This window comes from Chinchilla lanigera, unplaced genomic scaffold (genome assembly GCF_000276665.1).
Source record: "Chinchilla lanigera isolate Chin_1 unplaced genomic scaffold, ChiLan1.0 scaffold00026, whole genome shotgun sequence".
In the NCBI taxonomy this organism is placed as follows: Eukaryota; Metazoa; Chordata; class Mammalia; order Rodentia; family Chinchillidae; genus Chinchilla; species Chinchilla lanigera.
The window spans coordinates 21185517-21201830 of record NW_004955427.1 but is presented as its reverse complement, the minus strand read 5'-3'; the positions used below and the strand labels follow the sequence as shown (position 1 = coordinate 21201830).

General features: G+C 35.2%; 1 protein-coding gene and 1 pseudogene across 1 annotated transcript in view; one reads left to right on the top strand and one right to left on the bottom strand.

Annotated features, from left to right (window-relative positions):
- Eaf2 (ELL associated factor 2) overlaps positions 1-16314 on the bottom strand; it is a 32239-nt gene that overhangs the window by 2308 nt on the left and 13617 nt on the right. The window contains exons 3-4 of the mRNA XM_005386499.2: positions 13993-14129; positions 11663-11844 (exon numbers count right to left, since the gene is read on the bottom strand). Coding sequence (XP_005386556.1) covers positions 11663-11844; positions 13993-14129 — 319 coding nt within the window. The remainder of the gene's footprint in view (positions 1-11662; positions 11845-13992; positions 14130-16314) is intronic.
- The window catches only part of LOC102006370, a 9590-nt pseudogene continuing 5127 nt past the window's right edge, over positions 11852-16314 (top strand).

Sequence of the window (16314 nt, the reverse complement as noted above, 5' to 3'; positions counted from 1 at the left end):
TATATATATATATATCCATATATATATATATTCCCCTTAGGAATATGGTACATGTACACAACACTTCACAACCTCACCCTTTTTATCTCATTTCCCTTTCCTCCCTCCCTTCTCTACCATCTCTCTCACTATTGCCTATTTTCTATCTTTATTTTGCACTTTATTTAAATTTTGGGTTCTCACATTAGAGAAACCATGTGATATTTAAGGCTGAGAGTCTAATTTTACTTAACATTATAAGCTCAAGACACATCCATTTCCCCACAAATGACTCATTTATCTTTCTTCATGGCAGAATAGTACTTCACTGTATATAAGCACCAAATTTTCTTTATTCATTCATCTGTTGATGGACATATAGGTTGCTTCCAAGATTTAGCTATTATGAATTCTGCTGGTATAAACATGGGTAGGTATGTATCACTGTAATATGATATCTTTAACTCATTGTAGAAGTTACCTGGAGGAGAACAAGTGAGTTGAATGAAACTTCTAGCTTTACATTTTTGAAGAATCTACATACTGATTTCTCTAGTGGCTATACAACTCTATATTCCCACCAACAATGAAGAAGCATTTTCTTTCCCCACACCCTCTCCAGGATTTGTTATTTGATTTCTTGAACATAGCAATTTTTTCTGGGGTGACATGTAACCTCAGTGCTGTTTTAATTTGCATTTCTTGAATGGCCAGTGATGTTGAATACTAGTTCACGTATTTATTAACCATTTGTATTTTGTCACCTGAGAAGTGTCTATTAACTTCAGATGCTCATTTTTTGATTGGGTCTTTAAATTTCGTGGGGAGGTCTAAGTTTTTTTAATTCTTTGTATATTCTAAATATTAGTCTTTTGAGGAGTAGTTCCCAAAAAATTTTTCCCATTCTGTAAATTGCCTTTTCACTCTGTTGGTGGTTCCCTTTGCAGTGCTGAAACTTTTTAATTCAATGTGAACCCATTTGTTAATTCTTGGTATTATTTCTTGTGCAACTGGGGCTCTGTTCAGAAGGCCTTGCCTATACCAATGTCTTCAAATGTTTTACTTATTATATCTTAAACTGATTAAGTGTTTTGGATTTAATATTTAAGTCTTTGACCCATTTTTATTTTAGTTTAGTGCATGGTGGGACAGGTGGATCTAGGTTCATACTTCTGCACATGGATAGCCAGTTTTCCCAGCACCATTTGTTAAAGAGGCCATCTTTTCTCTAAAGAAAGCATTTTCCCCTCTTGTCAAAGACAAGGCAGCTGAATGTGCTTGGCACTGTTCCTGCATCCTTTATTCCAAGATGGTGAACCTTTTAGAGACTGAGTGCCCAAACTGCAGCCTAAAACCCACTTATCTCAAAGTGCCAACCCTGCAATTAAACCTGCACAGTTTAGAGAAAACCAACTCATACAACTGTGACATCATTGCAGGGAGGGCTCTGTGTGTATGCTGCAGCATGCATGCCATAGGTTCACCATCACTGCTCTATTCTATCCTACTGATCCATAAGTCTTTTTGCCAAAGCCAGGCGGTTTCACCACTGCAGCTTTGTAGTATAACTTCAAATCTAGGATAGTAATGCCTCCTGCCTTGTGCTATTCACCCAGCTTGCTTTTGCTATTCTAGATCTCTTCTGATTCCATATGGATTTTAGGATTATTTCCTCTAGTTCTATGAGGAGTGCTATTAGAATTTTGGTTGGGATTGTATTAAATCTGCATATCAGTTTTGGAAATTGGCCATTTTGATTACATTGGTTCTACCTGTCAAGGTACACAGGGTATCTTTCCATTTTCTCATATCCTCTCTGCTCTCCCTTTTTCAGGGTATTGTAGTTTTCACTGTAGTATAGTAGAGGTCTTTCACTTCCTTAGTTAGGTTAATTCCTAAGTATTTAATTTTTCTTGAGGTTACTATGAAATGTATGTTTCTCTAATTTCTTTTATGGTGAGTTCATATTGGTGTTCAAGAACACTAATGATTTTTGAGTGTTTACTTTGTATCCTGCTATACTACTGAATTTGCTTATTAATTCAGGAGACTTGGTAGAGTTTCTAGGGTCTTCTGTGTAGAGGATCATGTCATCTGTAAGCAATGTAATTTAATTTCTTCCTTTCCTATCCATATCTTCTTAATTTCTTTCCATTGCCTGATTCCTCTAATGTTTTGAGACCTCTATTGAACAAGATTGGTAATACCAGACATCCTTTTCACGTTTCTGATTTTAGAGGAAAAGCTTTCAATTTATCCCTATTTAATATGGTGGCCATTGGTTTGGCATAGATGGTTTTTATCAGGTTGAGATAAAGATCTTGCATACCTATTTTCTTCAGGGAATTTTAATCATGAATGGATGTTAGATTGTGTCAAAGGCTTATTCTGTGTCTATTGAGATGATTTTGGCCCTTGCTTCTCTTCATATGACACACACACACACACACACACACACACACACACACATATGTTGAACCATTCCTGTATCTGTAGAATGAATCCTACTTGGTCATGATGTATGATCTTTTTGATGATTTGTTGCATTCTGTTTGCCAGTATCTTATTGAAATTTTTTGCATCTATGTTCATTAAAAAAATTGGCCTATAGTTCTCTTTTTGGTTGGGTCTTTTTTTTTTTAATTTTGGAATCAGGATAACGTTTGCTTCATGGAATGACTTTGAGAGAACTGCTTCTCTTTCAATTTTATTAAAGAATTTGAGCAGTATTGATGTTAGTTATTGTGTAAAGTTTTTTTAGAATTTGGCCATGACTCTGTCAGGACCAGGGCTTTTCTTAGTTTGCAGTTTTTTTATTCTTCAATTTCATAAACAGATATTGAATTATTCAGAATATTTGTATCTTTTGGGTTTAGATTTGGAAGCTCACATGTATCTAAGAATCTATCCATGGCTTATGATTTTTCCATTTTATTATAGTACAGGTTCTCAAAGTAGTTACAAATGATACTCTACATTTTGGCAAAAATCCCTATTTCTAGTTACATGGATTTGATGCTTTCTTTCTTGGTAAGCTTGGCTTTGGTTTGTCTGTTATGTTTATTCTTTCAAAAAACCAACTCTTTGATTCATTGATTAGCTGTACTTTTAGTCTCAGTTTCACTAGTTTTTGCTTATTTTCATAATTTTCTTCCTTACCTTTGAATTTGGATTGTTTTTGTTCTTCTAGGACCTTGAAGTGCATTGTTAGATTATATATTTGACCTTGCTCTATTTTTCTGATGTGGGCATTCACAGCTATAAACTTTCCTCTTAGGACTGCTTTCATTGTGTTCCATAGGTTCCAGTATGGCTTTATTGTAGGAACTGTCTAATTTCCTCTCTCATTTAATCTGTGACCCACTGATTATTCAAGATGGTATTATTTAATTTCTATGCATTTGCACAATTTCCGTGGTTTCTTTTGCTATTGATTTCTATTTTCCTCATATTATGATCTGATATATAGATGGGATAATTTTGATGCTTTTGCATTTACTTAAGCATGTTTTATGGGCTACCATGTTGTCTATTTTGGAAAAAGTTCCACGTAGTGCTGAGAATAATGCATATTCTGTTGATGGGTGGAACACTCTGCAGATACCTATTGAATCATTTGTTCAAAGATTTGGTTTAACATTGGTATTTCTTTCTTGATTTTTCATGTAGTTGATCTATTTGTAAAAGTGGGGTACTGAGGGCCCCCATTACAATTGTGTTGGTATTTATCTGATTTTTCATGTCCATAATGTTTGTTCTATGAAGCTGGGCATGGCAGTGTTTGGCACATATATGTTTATAATTGTTATCTCCTCCTTAATTGATATGTAGTGACTTTCTTTGTCTCTTCTGATTAGTTATGGCTTGAAATCTACTTTGTCTGAAAGTAGGATAGTTATTCCTGCTATTTTTACAGGTCCATGCTGCATGGAATACTGTTTTCAATCTTTTGATTTTTAATCTGTCAATTTCTTTTTGAACTAAATGTATTCCTTGAGACACTGCCCCATACCCACTGCCACTACCACCAGGCACCTTGTGTGCCATGAGGGAGAGGACAGAGGGCTCACCCCATCTCTGTCACCACCATTGGATACCATGAGCACCCCACAGGACAGAGGTCCCAACTCCTCCCATTAACACTGGCTGCTTCATGAGCCCTGCATAGGTGAGAAGGGGAGTGCCCAAACTACCAAATCTCTGGCCAGCTCGGCACCTTGGTTCTCAGTATACAGAAGCAGAGATGAAAACCACAACACTGACCTGACTGAGGATGAGACCAATATCCAGAAGGAGAGTTTCACAAAGATCAAGTTAGAGACAGCCTTGGGAGGCAGAATTTTAGAAGGTGAGAGATAGATGGAGTTCTTTTGAGAACTCCTGAGGAGCTCAGGCTCAGGTCAGGAAGATCATGGGGTATGTGTTCTGCCTTGGGAGGCCAGGTGTACTTGTAAAGTTCTGAGGGGTTGACTGAAGGAAAGGGCATTTAGTCCAGTGGTATATTTGAGTTCTTGTACCACTGCCTACATCCAGCAGAAACTACTGGTCTGATTTACAATACATCATTATCTGGGTTGCCTACGTGTCTACACTAGAATCATAGACCTCTTTTCTCTGGATAATGGTGGTTCATGGGGGATTCTTAGGGTTTGTTAGTATCTAGTTTATAAGTTTGACACGTTTGTTCTCACTATGACAGCCAAGGTAGCATAGTTGTTGCTGTTAGTATGTTTCTGTTGGCTTGAACCATTGGTGGTATGTGGATGACTGTCCCATCTGGTGGCTTGTATCATTGGTGGTACAAATGAACTAATCACTTTCATTGGTCTTCAACCGGCAGTTGAAGTTCAAAAGACTGGTGGATTCAAGCCAGTCTTTTGGCTTTCACCATTAATTTGGAAGGAAAGTTTTCAGGATATTTAAGTCAGGGCTGGAAGCTGGTGTCTTTAAAGTGTTGAAATACTTCACACTGAGCCCTCCTGGCCTTTAGGGTTTGTGTTGAGAAGTTTGTTGCAATTCTAATGGGTTATATGTGATTACTGATTTTCTCTAACAATTTTTAAAATTTTGTTCTTGTGATGAACTTCTGTTACTTTATGGTGTGGCTTGGGGTGCTTCTCTTCTGGTCTTTGTTATTTGGGGTTCTATATGCCCCAATTATCTGTATGTTTCTATTTTTCTGCTATTATAGTGTTTTCTTTTTTTTTTTTGGTTTTTCTCCGGTACCGGGAACCGAACTCACGACCTTGCGCTTGCCAGGCAGGCGCTTTTGCCACTGAGCTAAATCCCCAGCCCCTTATAGTGTTTTCTTGAACAGGTTTTTTTTTAATGCCATTTGTGCTGTCTTCTGATTTTTGATATATTACAATAACTCTTAGGCTAGTTTTCCTTGCATTGGTTAACAAGAGTTCAACCAATTTTTCATGTTCTCTCCCTTCTTTTAAGGTGTCTTTGTGTAGTTTGTCTTGAAGACAACTCTGTGTTCTACTTCTAAAATTCTGTCTTCACATTGGTCACTTCTGGTGACCACACTTTAATATAATTTTTAATCTTCTGGATTTCTGCTTGAAACTTTTTAATGGATTCTAATTCTTTACTAACCTGGTCATTCATGTTTTGTATCATTATGTTTAGCTCAGCTATCTTTTCATTAGTATCTCCTATAAGCTCTCATTTTGTTTATCACCTCCATTATCTAATAAATTATATTTTCTGTGAGCCAACTGAGTACCTCATTGATCTGTTTTTAATCTCCTTTTATTATCCTTTCAAATAATTTCACTGTGAGACTTTTTCTTTGTGAAGGCTCTAATGCCAAGAATTTTAAATCCAGAGCGACTCTGGCTATTTCTGGCCTCTGGCCACATGATGTGGTACCTGTGTCCTTTCCAGCCAAGCTCAAACCTCTCATGGTGTCCTTTCTAGTCTGCTCTTTGTGGCTGTCTCACATGGCTGTCTCTCATCCAGTCACTGTGGAAAGGTAACACTGGGAACCCTAAAGTGAAGCCATTCTATGGCTGCTCTGAGTGCTGGGTTTGAACAATACACTCTTCCCCAGAATGGTGCCTCACCAAGCACTTTCTCTAAGGATATGGTGAGCACCTGGACTGGGATCACTCACCAGCTGTTGCCTGTGGAAGCACTCTTGTGGAAGCTGAATCTTGTGCTGTCCCTGCAAAATTACAGCAACCACTGGTCCTCTCCATTGCCTCATTTCTCCCTGGAGCCTCCTGAAGTCCCAGTATTTACTTTATTTCTACATGTTCAGTCTCCCTTTCCCACAAGCTGGGAGCTAGGAGCTGGGGAAAAAGCCCAGACTGTTTCATTCCCTTTTCCACCATGTGTGTTCTGTCTCTTCAGTTTTTCCATAGCTTTTCATTTTCCTGTCATTTTTTCCTGGATCCTAGGGACCTATTTATTTCTCTGTTCTCTCTCTCCTCTCTCTCTCTCTGTCTCTCTTGCTCTCTCTCTCCTTTCCTTTCCTCTTTTCTTATCTTCATCTTTTTTTCCTCTTCCTCCTCCTCTTTTTTTTTCTTCCTGTCTTTGCCTCCCTCCCTCAAATTATTTTTCGGTGCCTGGATGCTGAATCTCAGAGAGGCTGAATTGTTGCTGCTCACCACTTCATCTATTTTTCCAGTTTATACATCCTAAACTCTTTGCACTAGCTGTTTACTTTACTTGGAATATTCCTCATTCAGGTCTTTGTTATTTAATACATACTTTACATACAACAAAATTCAGTTAGATGAATTTTAGTACACATATAGCTCGTGTATCTACCACTGAGATCAAGATCCATCCCTATAAATGTTCTCTTATGCATTTCTCCAGCCAATACCATTTTGATTTCCATTACTAAAGATTTTTGTTTGTCCTTGGACTTCATTTAAGTAGATTCACGTGGCATGTACTTTTTGTATCCAGCTTTTTATTAACAAAATGGCTTTGATACTCATTTAGTTATTGAGTGAATTTGTAGCTCATTCTTCTCTACTATTATGATACTGCATTCTATAAATATACAAGTTGGTTATCCACTTTCTATTTATGGATATTTATTTTTCACAGTTTTTAGCTATTTTTGGTGTGTGTGTGTGTGTGTGTGTGAGAGAGAGAGAGAGAGAGAGAGAGAGAGAGAGAGAGAGAGAGAGAGAGACAGGATCTCCCTATGCAGCTCAGGCGGGCCTCAAACTCACAGTGAACCTCTTGTCTCAGCCTCCCAAGTGCTGGGGTTACAGGAGTGTGCCACCACGCCTGGCCCAGTTTTTAGCTTTTATAAATAGAATTGTTATGAAATTTCTCCCCTGAGTTTTTTTGTGAATACATGCTTGCATTTTTTTTGGGAGAAAGAAATCATTGAGTTTTAAAATAAAAATAACTTTCATTTAATTAAAAACTGTCAGTTTTCAAAGTAGTTTTACACTCCTACTAGTAATATATAAGAGTTACAGATATTCATACCTTCCCCCACCATGGCATATGCACACGTAATACGTTAAGTCACTTGAGCATACAGTGGTATGTGACTATAGTTTTAGTTTTCATTTCTTTGATAAGTCATGATATGAAGCAATATTTCATGTGCTCATTGGCTACTTGGTTATCTTATGTGAAATACCCATTTGAGTATTTTGTTCATTTTCATATTTTTTTATCTTTCTCCTGTTATAAGCATTCTTTAGAGTAAGCTCTTCTAGTTATACGACCTTTTTTAGAATTGTGAATTTTTCCACTAAGTTCCTTCTCATGTGTAGTCTTCTTACTCTATTAAGTGTTTCTGATGAGATTCTAGATCTCTGAAAGCCTAGTTCCTTCTCAGATTAAAATTTAACCTCCTCAAAGAATTCTTTTTTCCCCCAAACTCCATTACCTGCTTTATTTTCTGCAAGACACATTTCTGAAATTCACTTGGATATGTACTTGCTTGTTTATTACTTGTCTTTCCCTATTCTCATTCTGCACTCAAATATAATCAATGTGAAAAGATTACTGTTGTCTTGGTCATGTTGCATACTTTTTTCTATAATATTAGATCTGTTAATATTTACCTTAGAACTTTGTGTGGTATGTAAGATTAAACTCAGGGCCTTCACATTAAGCTACATTCCCAGCCCTTAAATTTTTTTGTTGTTGTTAATTTTGAGACAGGTCTTTCTAAGTCATTAAGTTGTCCAGACAGGGCTCCAACTTGTGATTTTCCCACTTCAGTCTGTACAGTGAGGTAATTACAGATGAGAATTTTTTATTTTAAACTTAAGAGACACTGGGCTACAGCTTTCTTTTTTCTTGTACTGTGTTTATTTAGTTTTAATAGCAGGGTACTACAAGCCTCATAAAATGAGCTTATTAATGTTCTTTCCTGTATTATCTTTCCATTATTGTGACACATACCTGAGGTAATCAGCTTATAAAAGGAAAAGGATTAGTTTGGCTCATGCTTTTAGAGATTTTAGTCCAAGATCAGGCAGACCCATTGCCTTTTTGGCCTCTTGTAGGAAGAAATAAACAGGGAACACACAGCAAATCAAACTCATCACCTCATAATTGGGAAATGAGAGGAAGAGGCAGGGGCTGGTGTCCCCATATCCCCTTTAGGTGCATGCTACCAATGACCAAAACCCGCCTACTACCTTGCCCCCCGTGAAGTTCCCACTACCTCTCAATAGTGTCCTGGGTGGGAGATCAACCTTTAACACATGGGCCTTTGGAGGATACTTATCCCACCACAGCACCTTCTTTTTTACTTTTTGGAAGAGATTATATAAAGTTGGTGGTAATTCTCTTTAAATGTTTGGCAGATTTCACCAGTGAAACCATTTGGGTTTGGCTACTTCTTTTCTGCATGCACTTAATTACTAATTCAACTTCTGTGATATTAATAGACATATTCAGGATGTCTACTTCATTTTGGTTAAGTTTTGGCAGTTTAGCTTTAAATTATCGAATTAATGAGGATTAAATTGTAACATTCCTTTATAATCTTCTTAATGGCTCCCAAATCTCATGACTTTCCTAGTTATAGAAGTACACATTACATTTCTGGTATTAGTGGTTTGTATCTTTTTCTTTTTATCTCTTTCTAGAGGTTTATTAACAGTATAAATTTTTTTGACTTCCTGCCTTTTGCTTCATTGAGTCTCTCTACTGTTTTCAATTTCATTCAGTTTACTTTTTATTTTTATTACTTGCTTCTCTTTCAGGTTGAATTGGCTTTCCTATTTCTAGTTTCCTGAGGTAGGAATTTTCTTTTTATTTCTTTTTTTTTTTTTTTTTTTTTTCTGGTTTTTCTCCGGTACCGGGAACCGAACTCACAACCTTGCACTTGCCAGGCAGGTGCTTTTGCTGCTGAGCTAAGTCCCCAGCCCCTGGAATTTTCTTTTCTAACATAAACATTTAGAACCACAAATATACTCCCTTCCCCTCAGCACTACTTTAGCTGCATCTCATATATGTTTGTATGTATTTAGTATATATATATTAGTTACATGCATTTCTAATTTCCTTTGATTTTTCTTTTTAAACCCATGGATCATTTAGATGTATGCTAATTTCCAAGTGCTTAGATATTTTTCCTGTTGCTTATTAATAATTTTTAGTTTTATTCTATTATGATGAGAGACCACAGCCTGTATGATTTTGGTTTTTATACATGTGTTGCAGTTTCTGTTATAACCCAGAATATGATCTAGCTTCATGAATACTCAAGAGGCACTTGAAAAAAAGGTATATTCTGCTACATCTAGTGTTATTTATATACTATTGGTTTACCGTGTTCCTCAGATTTTCTACATCCTTATTGATTTTTTTGTCTATTAGTATTAATAGTTGCTGAGAGCAGAGGGAGGAATAATTTAAGCCTAACTGTGAACTCTTATACTTCTTTCAGTTGTGTCAGTTTTTGATTCTTGAATTTTCCATTTCTGCTGTTAGATATAAACATATTTGTCTTCATAATAGATTAATCCTTTAATTATTATTAATGTACTCATATGTAGCAATTCTTTTGCTCATAAATCTATTTTCTGACACTTCTTTCTCATACCTTGGGTTTTGGCTGAGAAATCTGATGTGCCATTTCTCTCTTGCTTCTATATCTTACCTTTGCCTTTAGTTTTTAAAAATTTAATTGTGAAACCTCTGGGTGTGAATTTCTTTGGATTTATTGTAGTTAAGATTTGTTCGTTAAGATTTGTTCAGCTTCTTGAATCTATGGGTTTAAGTCATTCATCAGCTTGGGAAGTTTTCAGGCATTACTTCTTTAAGTGCTCTTTCAGCCCTACTCTCCATCTCCTCTAAGACTCTATCTTATTCCTTAAATTTATATTCCAGATAAAACAAAAGTATGAATGTAAAAATTAAGGTATAAAAATACTAGTACAAACTGCTAATATAAATTTGAAAAGATGATTCAACCATCTTAGCAGTTATCAATAGCACGGTGAGGTTGAGAAAATATTTTTTAGATTACAATCTAATGAATATGTTATATACACATATTAAAGTAAATGTTCCATTTTTATACAAAGTTAGAACAAGAAAATTTTATGATTAAATTATGTTACTTACCTCTGCAACTCTGTTTTTCATTGCTTCAAGACAATGCTTTAATTAAGGTTCATGTGACAAAACCACCATATGAGGGAACTTCTACTTGCACTATAAAATTATTGTTGAGCACACTACCATGTACTTTAATGCTTTCTAGAATAGGTTCCACACAATGAATTCCTTTAAGGATTTAATAGGAAGGAAGATTCTGATTTTTTTGGAACCCGTCTTAGATAATATAAAATACTCCTTGTATCTTCATTTTGATGGCCAGGAAGCTCAGAGGTAACTTTAATATTTTAATAAGCAAATTTGCTTCAACTTCCTCTGCAATCTCTTGACTCTGTATCCCAGTGTTTCATTATGGTATCGTGATTCAAAATTATTTTGGAAGCAGTTATAATGTAAAAAGAAAATTTAAGATCTCTTTTAACAACAAGGGTTCTAAGCTGATGATTTCTTTACTGTTTGTATAAGGACTACGAATCCATAAGAGAATGAATACTGTACTGGTACTAGAAGAGGAATTGGACAGCTACATGCTAATTATGAAGGCAAAATATAGTGGCAAATATATTTTTGTGACTGGGATCTCACTGCTGCTACAATTACTATAATATCAACATCCTAACTGTAGCTTAAAAAGTGGAGATTTAAATTTTCTTACTTCCAAAAAAATTGTACATCCCTAGAAATGCCTTTCTGCTGAGAAGTATGCAGAAAATGGGCCTGCAGCTTCTGCTCACTACATCTCACTTTCCCCGTTTTGTTGGTAGCATCTTAAACATCTACAGGCTGGCTATACATAAAGTTTTGACAGGAGGAAGATGTGGAAATTCAATTATGAATAATCACAGCTGCCAAAAAGTAGAAAATTCTAGTTGTAGGCAAGAACACAGTCACATTATGCTGAGAATAATAATAAAAAGATATATTATTTTACACAGGTACAGCCTTACTTACATACTACTTTAAATTGTAACCTACACTCTTGTCACAGAAAAAGCTGTTACAAAAATTTCTGCTTTCATTAAAAACATATGGTTAATTTCACTGTTAATCAAAATAAAATTTTTTTCTTAATATTTCTTAATTATCACTTACAAAGGAGACGTTATATACATTTAGATTTTACCTCTTTCAATATCATCCATTAGAGATGTCGGGGACATCTTGTCTTCAGATGGAGAATGCTTTACAAAATTGGGAGTCCTACTTGAATTTCGCATATGTTGCTGCTGCTGCTGCTGCTGCTGCTGCTGCTGCTGCTGCTGCTGCTGTTCCACATAATGGTGAACTTTACTGCTTCCTTCAACTCTGTAATTAAGAATCTCAAAAATCAAAACAACTATGACAGCAATGTAACAGTTTCAACTCACAAACTTACTAAGTTTGGCCATTTACTGTTTTCATTAGAAATTGTTAAAATGATAGTCAAGAATTAAAACGCTACTTCATTGAACAAGTTTTTGTTTTGTTTTGTTTCGTTTCTGTCAAGTACCTACTATATACATGGCATGCACACAGATCAGGTGACAGGTACAAATCTGAATGAAAACGAAACCATTGTTCAAATGGCGCACATAACACATTCACTAATGACTAAAATAATAGGAAAAGTGCAAGCGTATAACAGGTAAAATGCTTTCTCTAAGTTCTAAATTTATCATTTTTTGTTAAAACTAAAACTCCCACACTCATGATTTTAATTCAAATCCAATTCATAATTTTAAGACAGACATGTTAATAAATGAGATTCATATACTTTTCTTTCAACATCTTTAATATAAGAGTGTATAACAAAATTATGCTTGACCTCTGCCTCTACAATTCTTCTTTCACAAAATATTTAACAGCTCACCTTTTTTTTTTTTTGTCTTTCTACAGGTTTCACCTTGCAGATCAGGTGGGTCTACAAGCCGCTCTATAGCCCAGGCTGGCCTTGAACTCACAGTGACCTTCCTGCCTCAGCCTCTTAAGTGCTGGGATTACAGGTGTACACCACTATGTCCAGCCTTAAGAGCTCACTTTTAATGTTCATTATCAAAAATTCTGGTTTATACATTTTCCTAGTTTCCACACTGTTTCATTTAGTTTTCTTGTTGCATCTATGTTTCAAAAACAGAACCGTAAACATGCCAACACCTGGTGAAAAAGATTTTAATATGTAACCACTGCCTGCAAGAAAATGTACCAGTTTCTGAGTTAATATTGAAGGTATTAACCTCAACCTACTTTTACAACCTTACCTCTAACATCCTTACCACTATAAACATTATCCCCTGCTTTCCAATATTTGTACCCAAGTAAAGAGAAAAATCTCTGCTCTGTTCAAAGAGGTCATACTCATTGGCCTTGAAAAGTTGGATATATTTCTGCCTCCGAACCTCACTTATTTCCTTTAACCCTGTAACCTTTCTGATCAATTTTAACTTTTGTGTGTGTGGTAATTGGAGATTGAACCCAGAGCTTCACATTGAACTGCATTCTTAGCCATTTTTTAATGTTTTATTTTGAAATAGGGTCTCATTAAATCCTAAGTTACCTCTGATGTACATGAACTTGAGATCCTTCTGCCTCAGCCACCCAGCTGAGTTTACAGGTGTGAATCAAAGAAGATGGGGGAAGGACAGATAAAGGGATATTAACAAATATCTTTCTGGGGCTGGAGATTTAGCTCAGCGGCAAAGTGCCTGCCCGGCAAGCACAAGGTCATGAGTTTGATTCCTGGTACCAGGAGAAAAACAAAACAAACAAACCAAAAAACCAAATATCTTTCCAAGCTCCTTCTGTGTGCTGAGGTTGGACTTGGGCTTATTTTTAATAAACACTCAAAGTAGTTTTTATGATCCTAATTAAAATCCTCTAAAGACACATCATCAATCAGGTTTCTCTGAATGTCCTAATCAATTATGACCTCTCCCTTCTCTTAATTCTTAGAGCAATTTTGTACCTACAGCTTTTACACCAAGTGCCCTTATATTGCATGGTAAATAATTCATCACCTACTTCCAAAAAGGATGTGAGATGGTTCTACTTTCTTGTTCATTGGTCCGTTAATCTGATTAAAATGTAGAAGTCTTGAGATTACTGTTTATATAACAAACTCATTTTTACAGTGCCTTACATAATCTAGAAGGAAAACACATTTTTACTAGCTAAGATGAAATTTTTTGGAACATATAAATGGCTCCTTTCAGTTCAATTCTGTGAAAGCCTCTATAATAGAATAAAAGATATACATATGGCATGCATTCAGTAACAAAACAAGCTTTCATACTTCTCAGGGCAACGTGATAAAATCTGGCTAGGGATCTTCAAAAACTTTAAAGTGAAAGACTGAAAGATTTTTTAACATGCAGAAATAACCTTACATAGTAACCCAACTTTAGTGTGATTTCTTTCCTGACATTTCCTTAGACATTTATATGTTAATAAAATAATTTATCTCACTGAATCACCTACCTTGTTTTTTTTACAGTGATGTTGCTGCTCAGTTTTTCTAGTCGACATTCTCCAGTATCATGGTTAATAATCAAAATGCATTCTTTTAAGTATGGTTTCTTTGAACCTTTGAAAACGGTTACTGGCGTAGTTGAACCCTGTTTTAAAAGTTAATTATCGTTACTTGAAATTTATTATAGAAATTCAGGTGGGCTGGGTTTGAGTTCTGGTACTGTATTTCTCAATTCATGTTACACACATCAATTATAAAGTAGTTAACTTCACTGCCTGGTACCCAAGGAGCTTGGTTAAAAACAAACAAAACAAAACAAAACAAACCACAGGTGGTGTAAGAAAAATGTTAAACACTCAAAGCCGCTATTATTGAGGAAAAGGAGGAGATACTCTGAAACAGTAAGATTTGTTTCATTGGTTTATAATGGGCATTGGAATTCAAACTAATATAATGAATATATTTTACAGGTAAGGAAACAGAAGCCTTGAACCACATTTCCCATACTTCCTCTCTTTCCTTACTGTTTCACAAATGTAATTTTATTTTATTTTTATTTTTTTATTTTAAAAATAAAAGGAGGAAAACATAACAGACAGACAACCTTTTACAAAATAGCAAAGGAACGGTACAGACAATACAGAGTGGCAAACAAAGTGGTAGGAAATTAACCATGCTTGTTGTATTACATATTGATATCTTCAAAGTGGTTTCTCATGAAAACAGATAGAGACAGGCAATATTGATCAATCAAGGACTCATTGACAGTTTATTTCACCAAAGAAATAGAAGACAGTAGAACAACTATGTTAACCACAAATGTAATTTTAAAAACCTGGCATTTTCTTAAAATGGTACTGCCTTATGAAGATTAAGAAAAATGAATGTTAACAAGAAACACCTGTTAAACTAAACTGATTAATTTTAGCTTCATTAAAAGTGAGAAAAACACACATCATGTGCTTCATAATATATGAGAAAGTACACATCCATTGAGTACTTTTGTAAAAAAAACCTTAAACCTCCAAAGAATCTAATTCCCATCAAACCTCAAAGAATCTATAATGCTCATCAAGCCTTCAGATCTCTACCAGGAATATAAAAATGATATACTATTAATATATATCCCCCCCAAAAAGGAAGGAGATCAGAGATGGGGGAGGAAGGAAAGGAAAGGGATGAAAAAAAAAAAAGGTTTTAGGATGTGTGAGGTATATGGAGCAACCCCACACAAGGAGTGTAAGTATTTATGTACTACACACATGTACTAATTAACTGAAAAAAAGATCTGTAACTACTACTTATAGAAAATATGAGATATACAGAAGCGAGCTAAATAATACTAATTATTACATGTAACTCTAATCCAGTTTCACCAAGAAACCAATGGCTTAAAAAAGAGAAAGGCTTTTCACAAAAGAAAACAGACAGGAATTCAATACCCAAATACAATGCAGGAATCTTATTTGGATTCTAACTAGGATGTTTTAAAGACAAATGTCTTAAAAAGACATTTTTATCAGGTGTGGTAGCACATGTCTGTAATCTCGGCTCTTGGGAGGCTGAAGCAACAGGATTGCTCATGAGTTCAAGCCCAGCCCAGGCTACAAATGAATTCAAGACCAGCCTGATCTGTATAGTGTGAGACTCTGTCTCAAAAAAAAACAAAACAAAAAGACCAAATAAACAAATAAAAAAGACATTTTTGAGACTCTCATGAAAATGTGAATATAGACCAAATAGTATCATTATTTTAGGTGTGATAATAGCATGGTATATAAGTAAAAATAAAAATGTTCTTCTTAGAGAGTCATAAATATTAATACAAGAAATGGCCTAATGTCTGACAATTGCTTTAAAGTATGTTCTAGGTGGGCACAGCAGTGAGAAAATAATTAGTGACTGATACATAGAGATTCTTCTACTTACTACTTCTACTTACTACTACTTCTACCTATGTACACCTCCACCACCTCTAAAACTGAAGTTTTATTATTTCCCTGCTTTATCCCACGTATATGTACTCCTAAACAATATTCTGTGCTTGATTTTGAACTTTATATGTGTATTAAATTTTTAAGCCAGTGGTTATAATTTTATCAGATAAAATATTACAGCAAATTAGAAAAAGATGACTTAAAAGATTAAAGGCATGTCATTAATTAAAGAAATTAATAATTATTAAAGATTTCCTAAATGACCACTAGAGGGAGTATGAGATAAATTTAGTGACAAATTACATGGGCAGGTAGGTTATCAACTTGTGAGAGGTCTGAAGAGAAAATAATGAAAGTGAAAGAAAGGAACAGGTTTGCTTGTTTTTTTTTTTT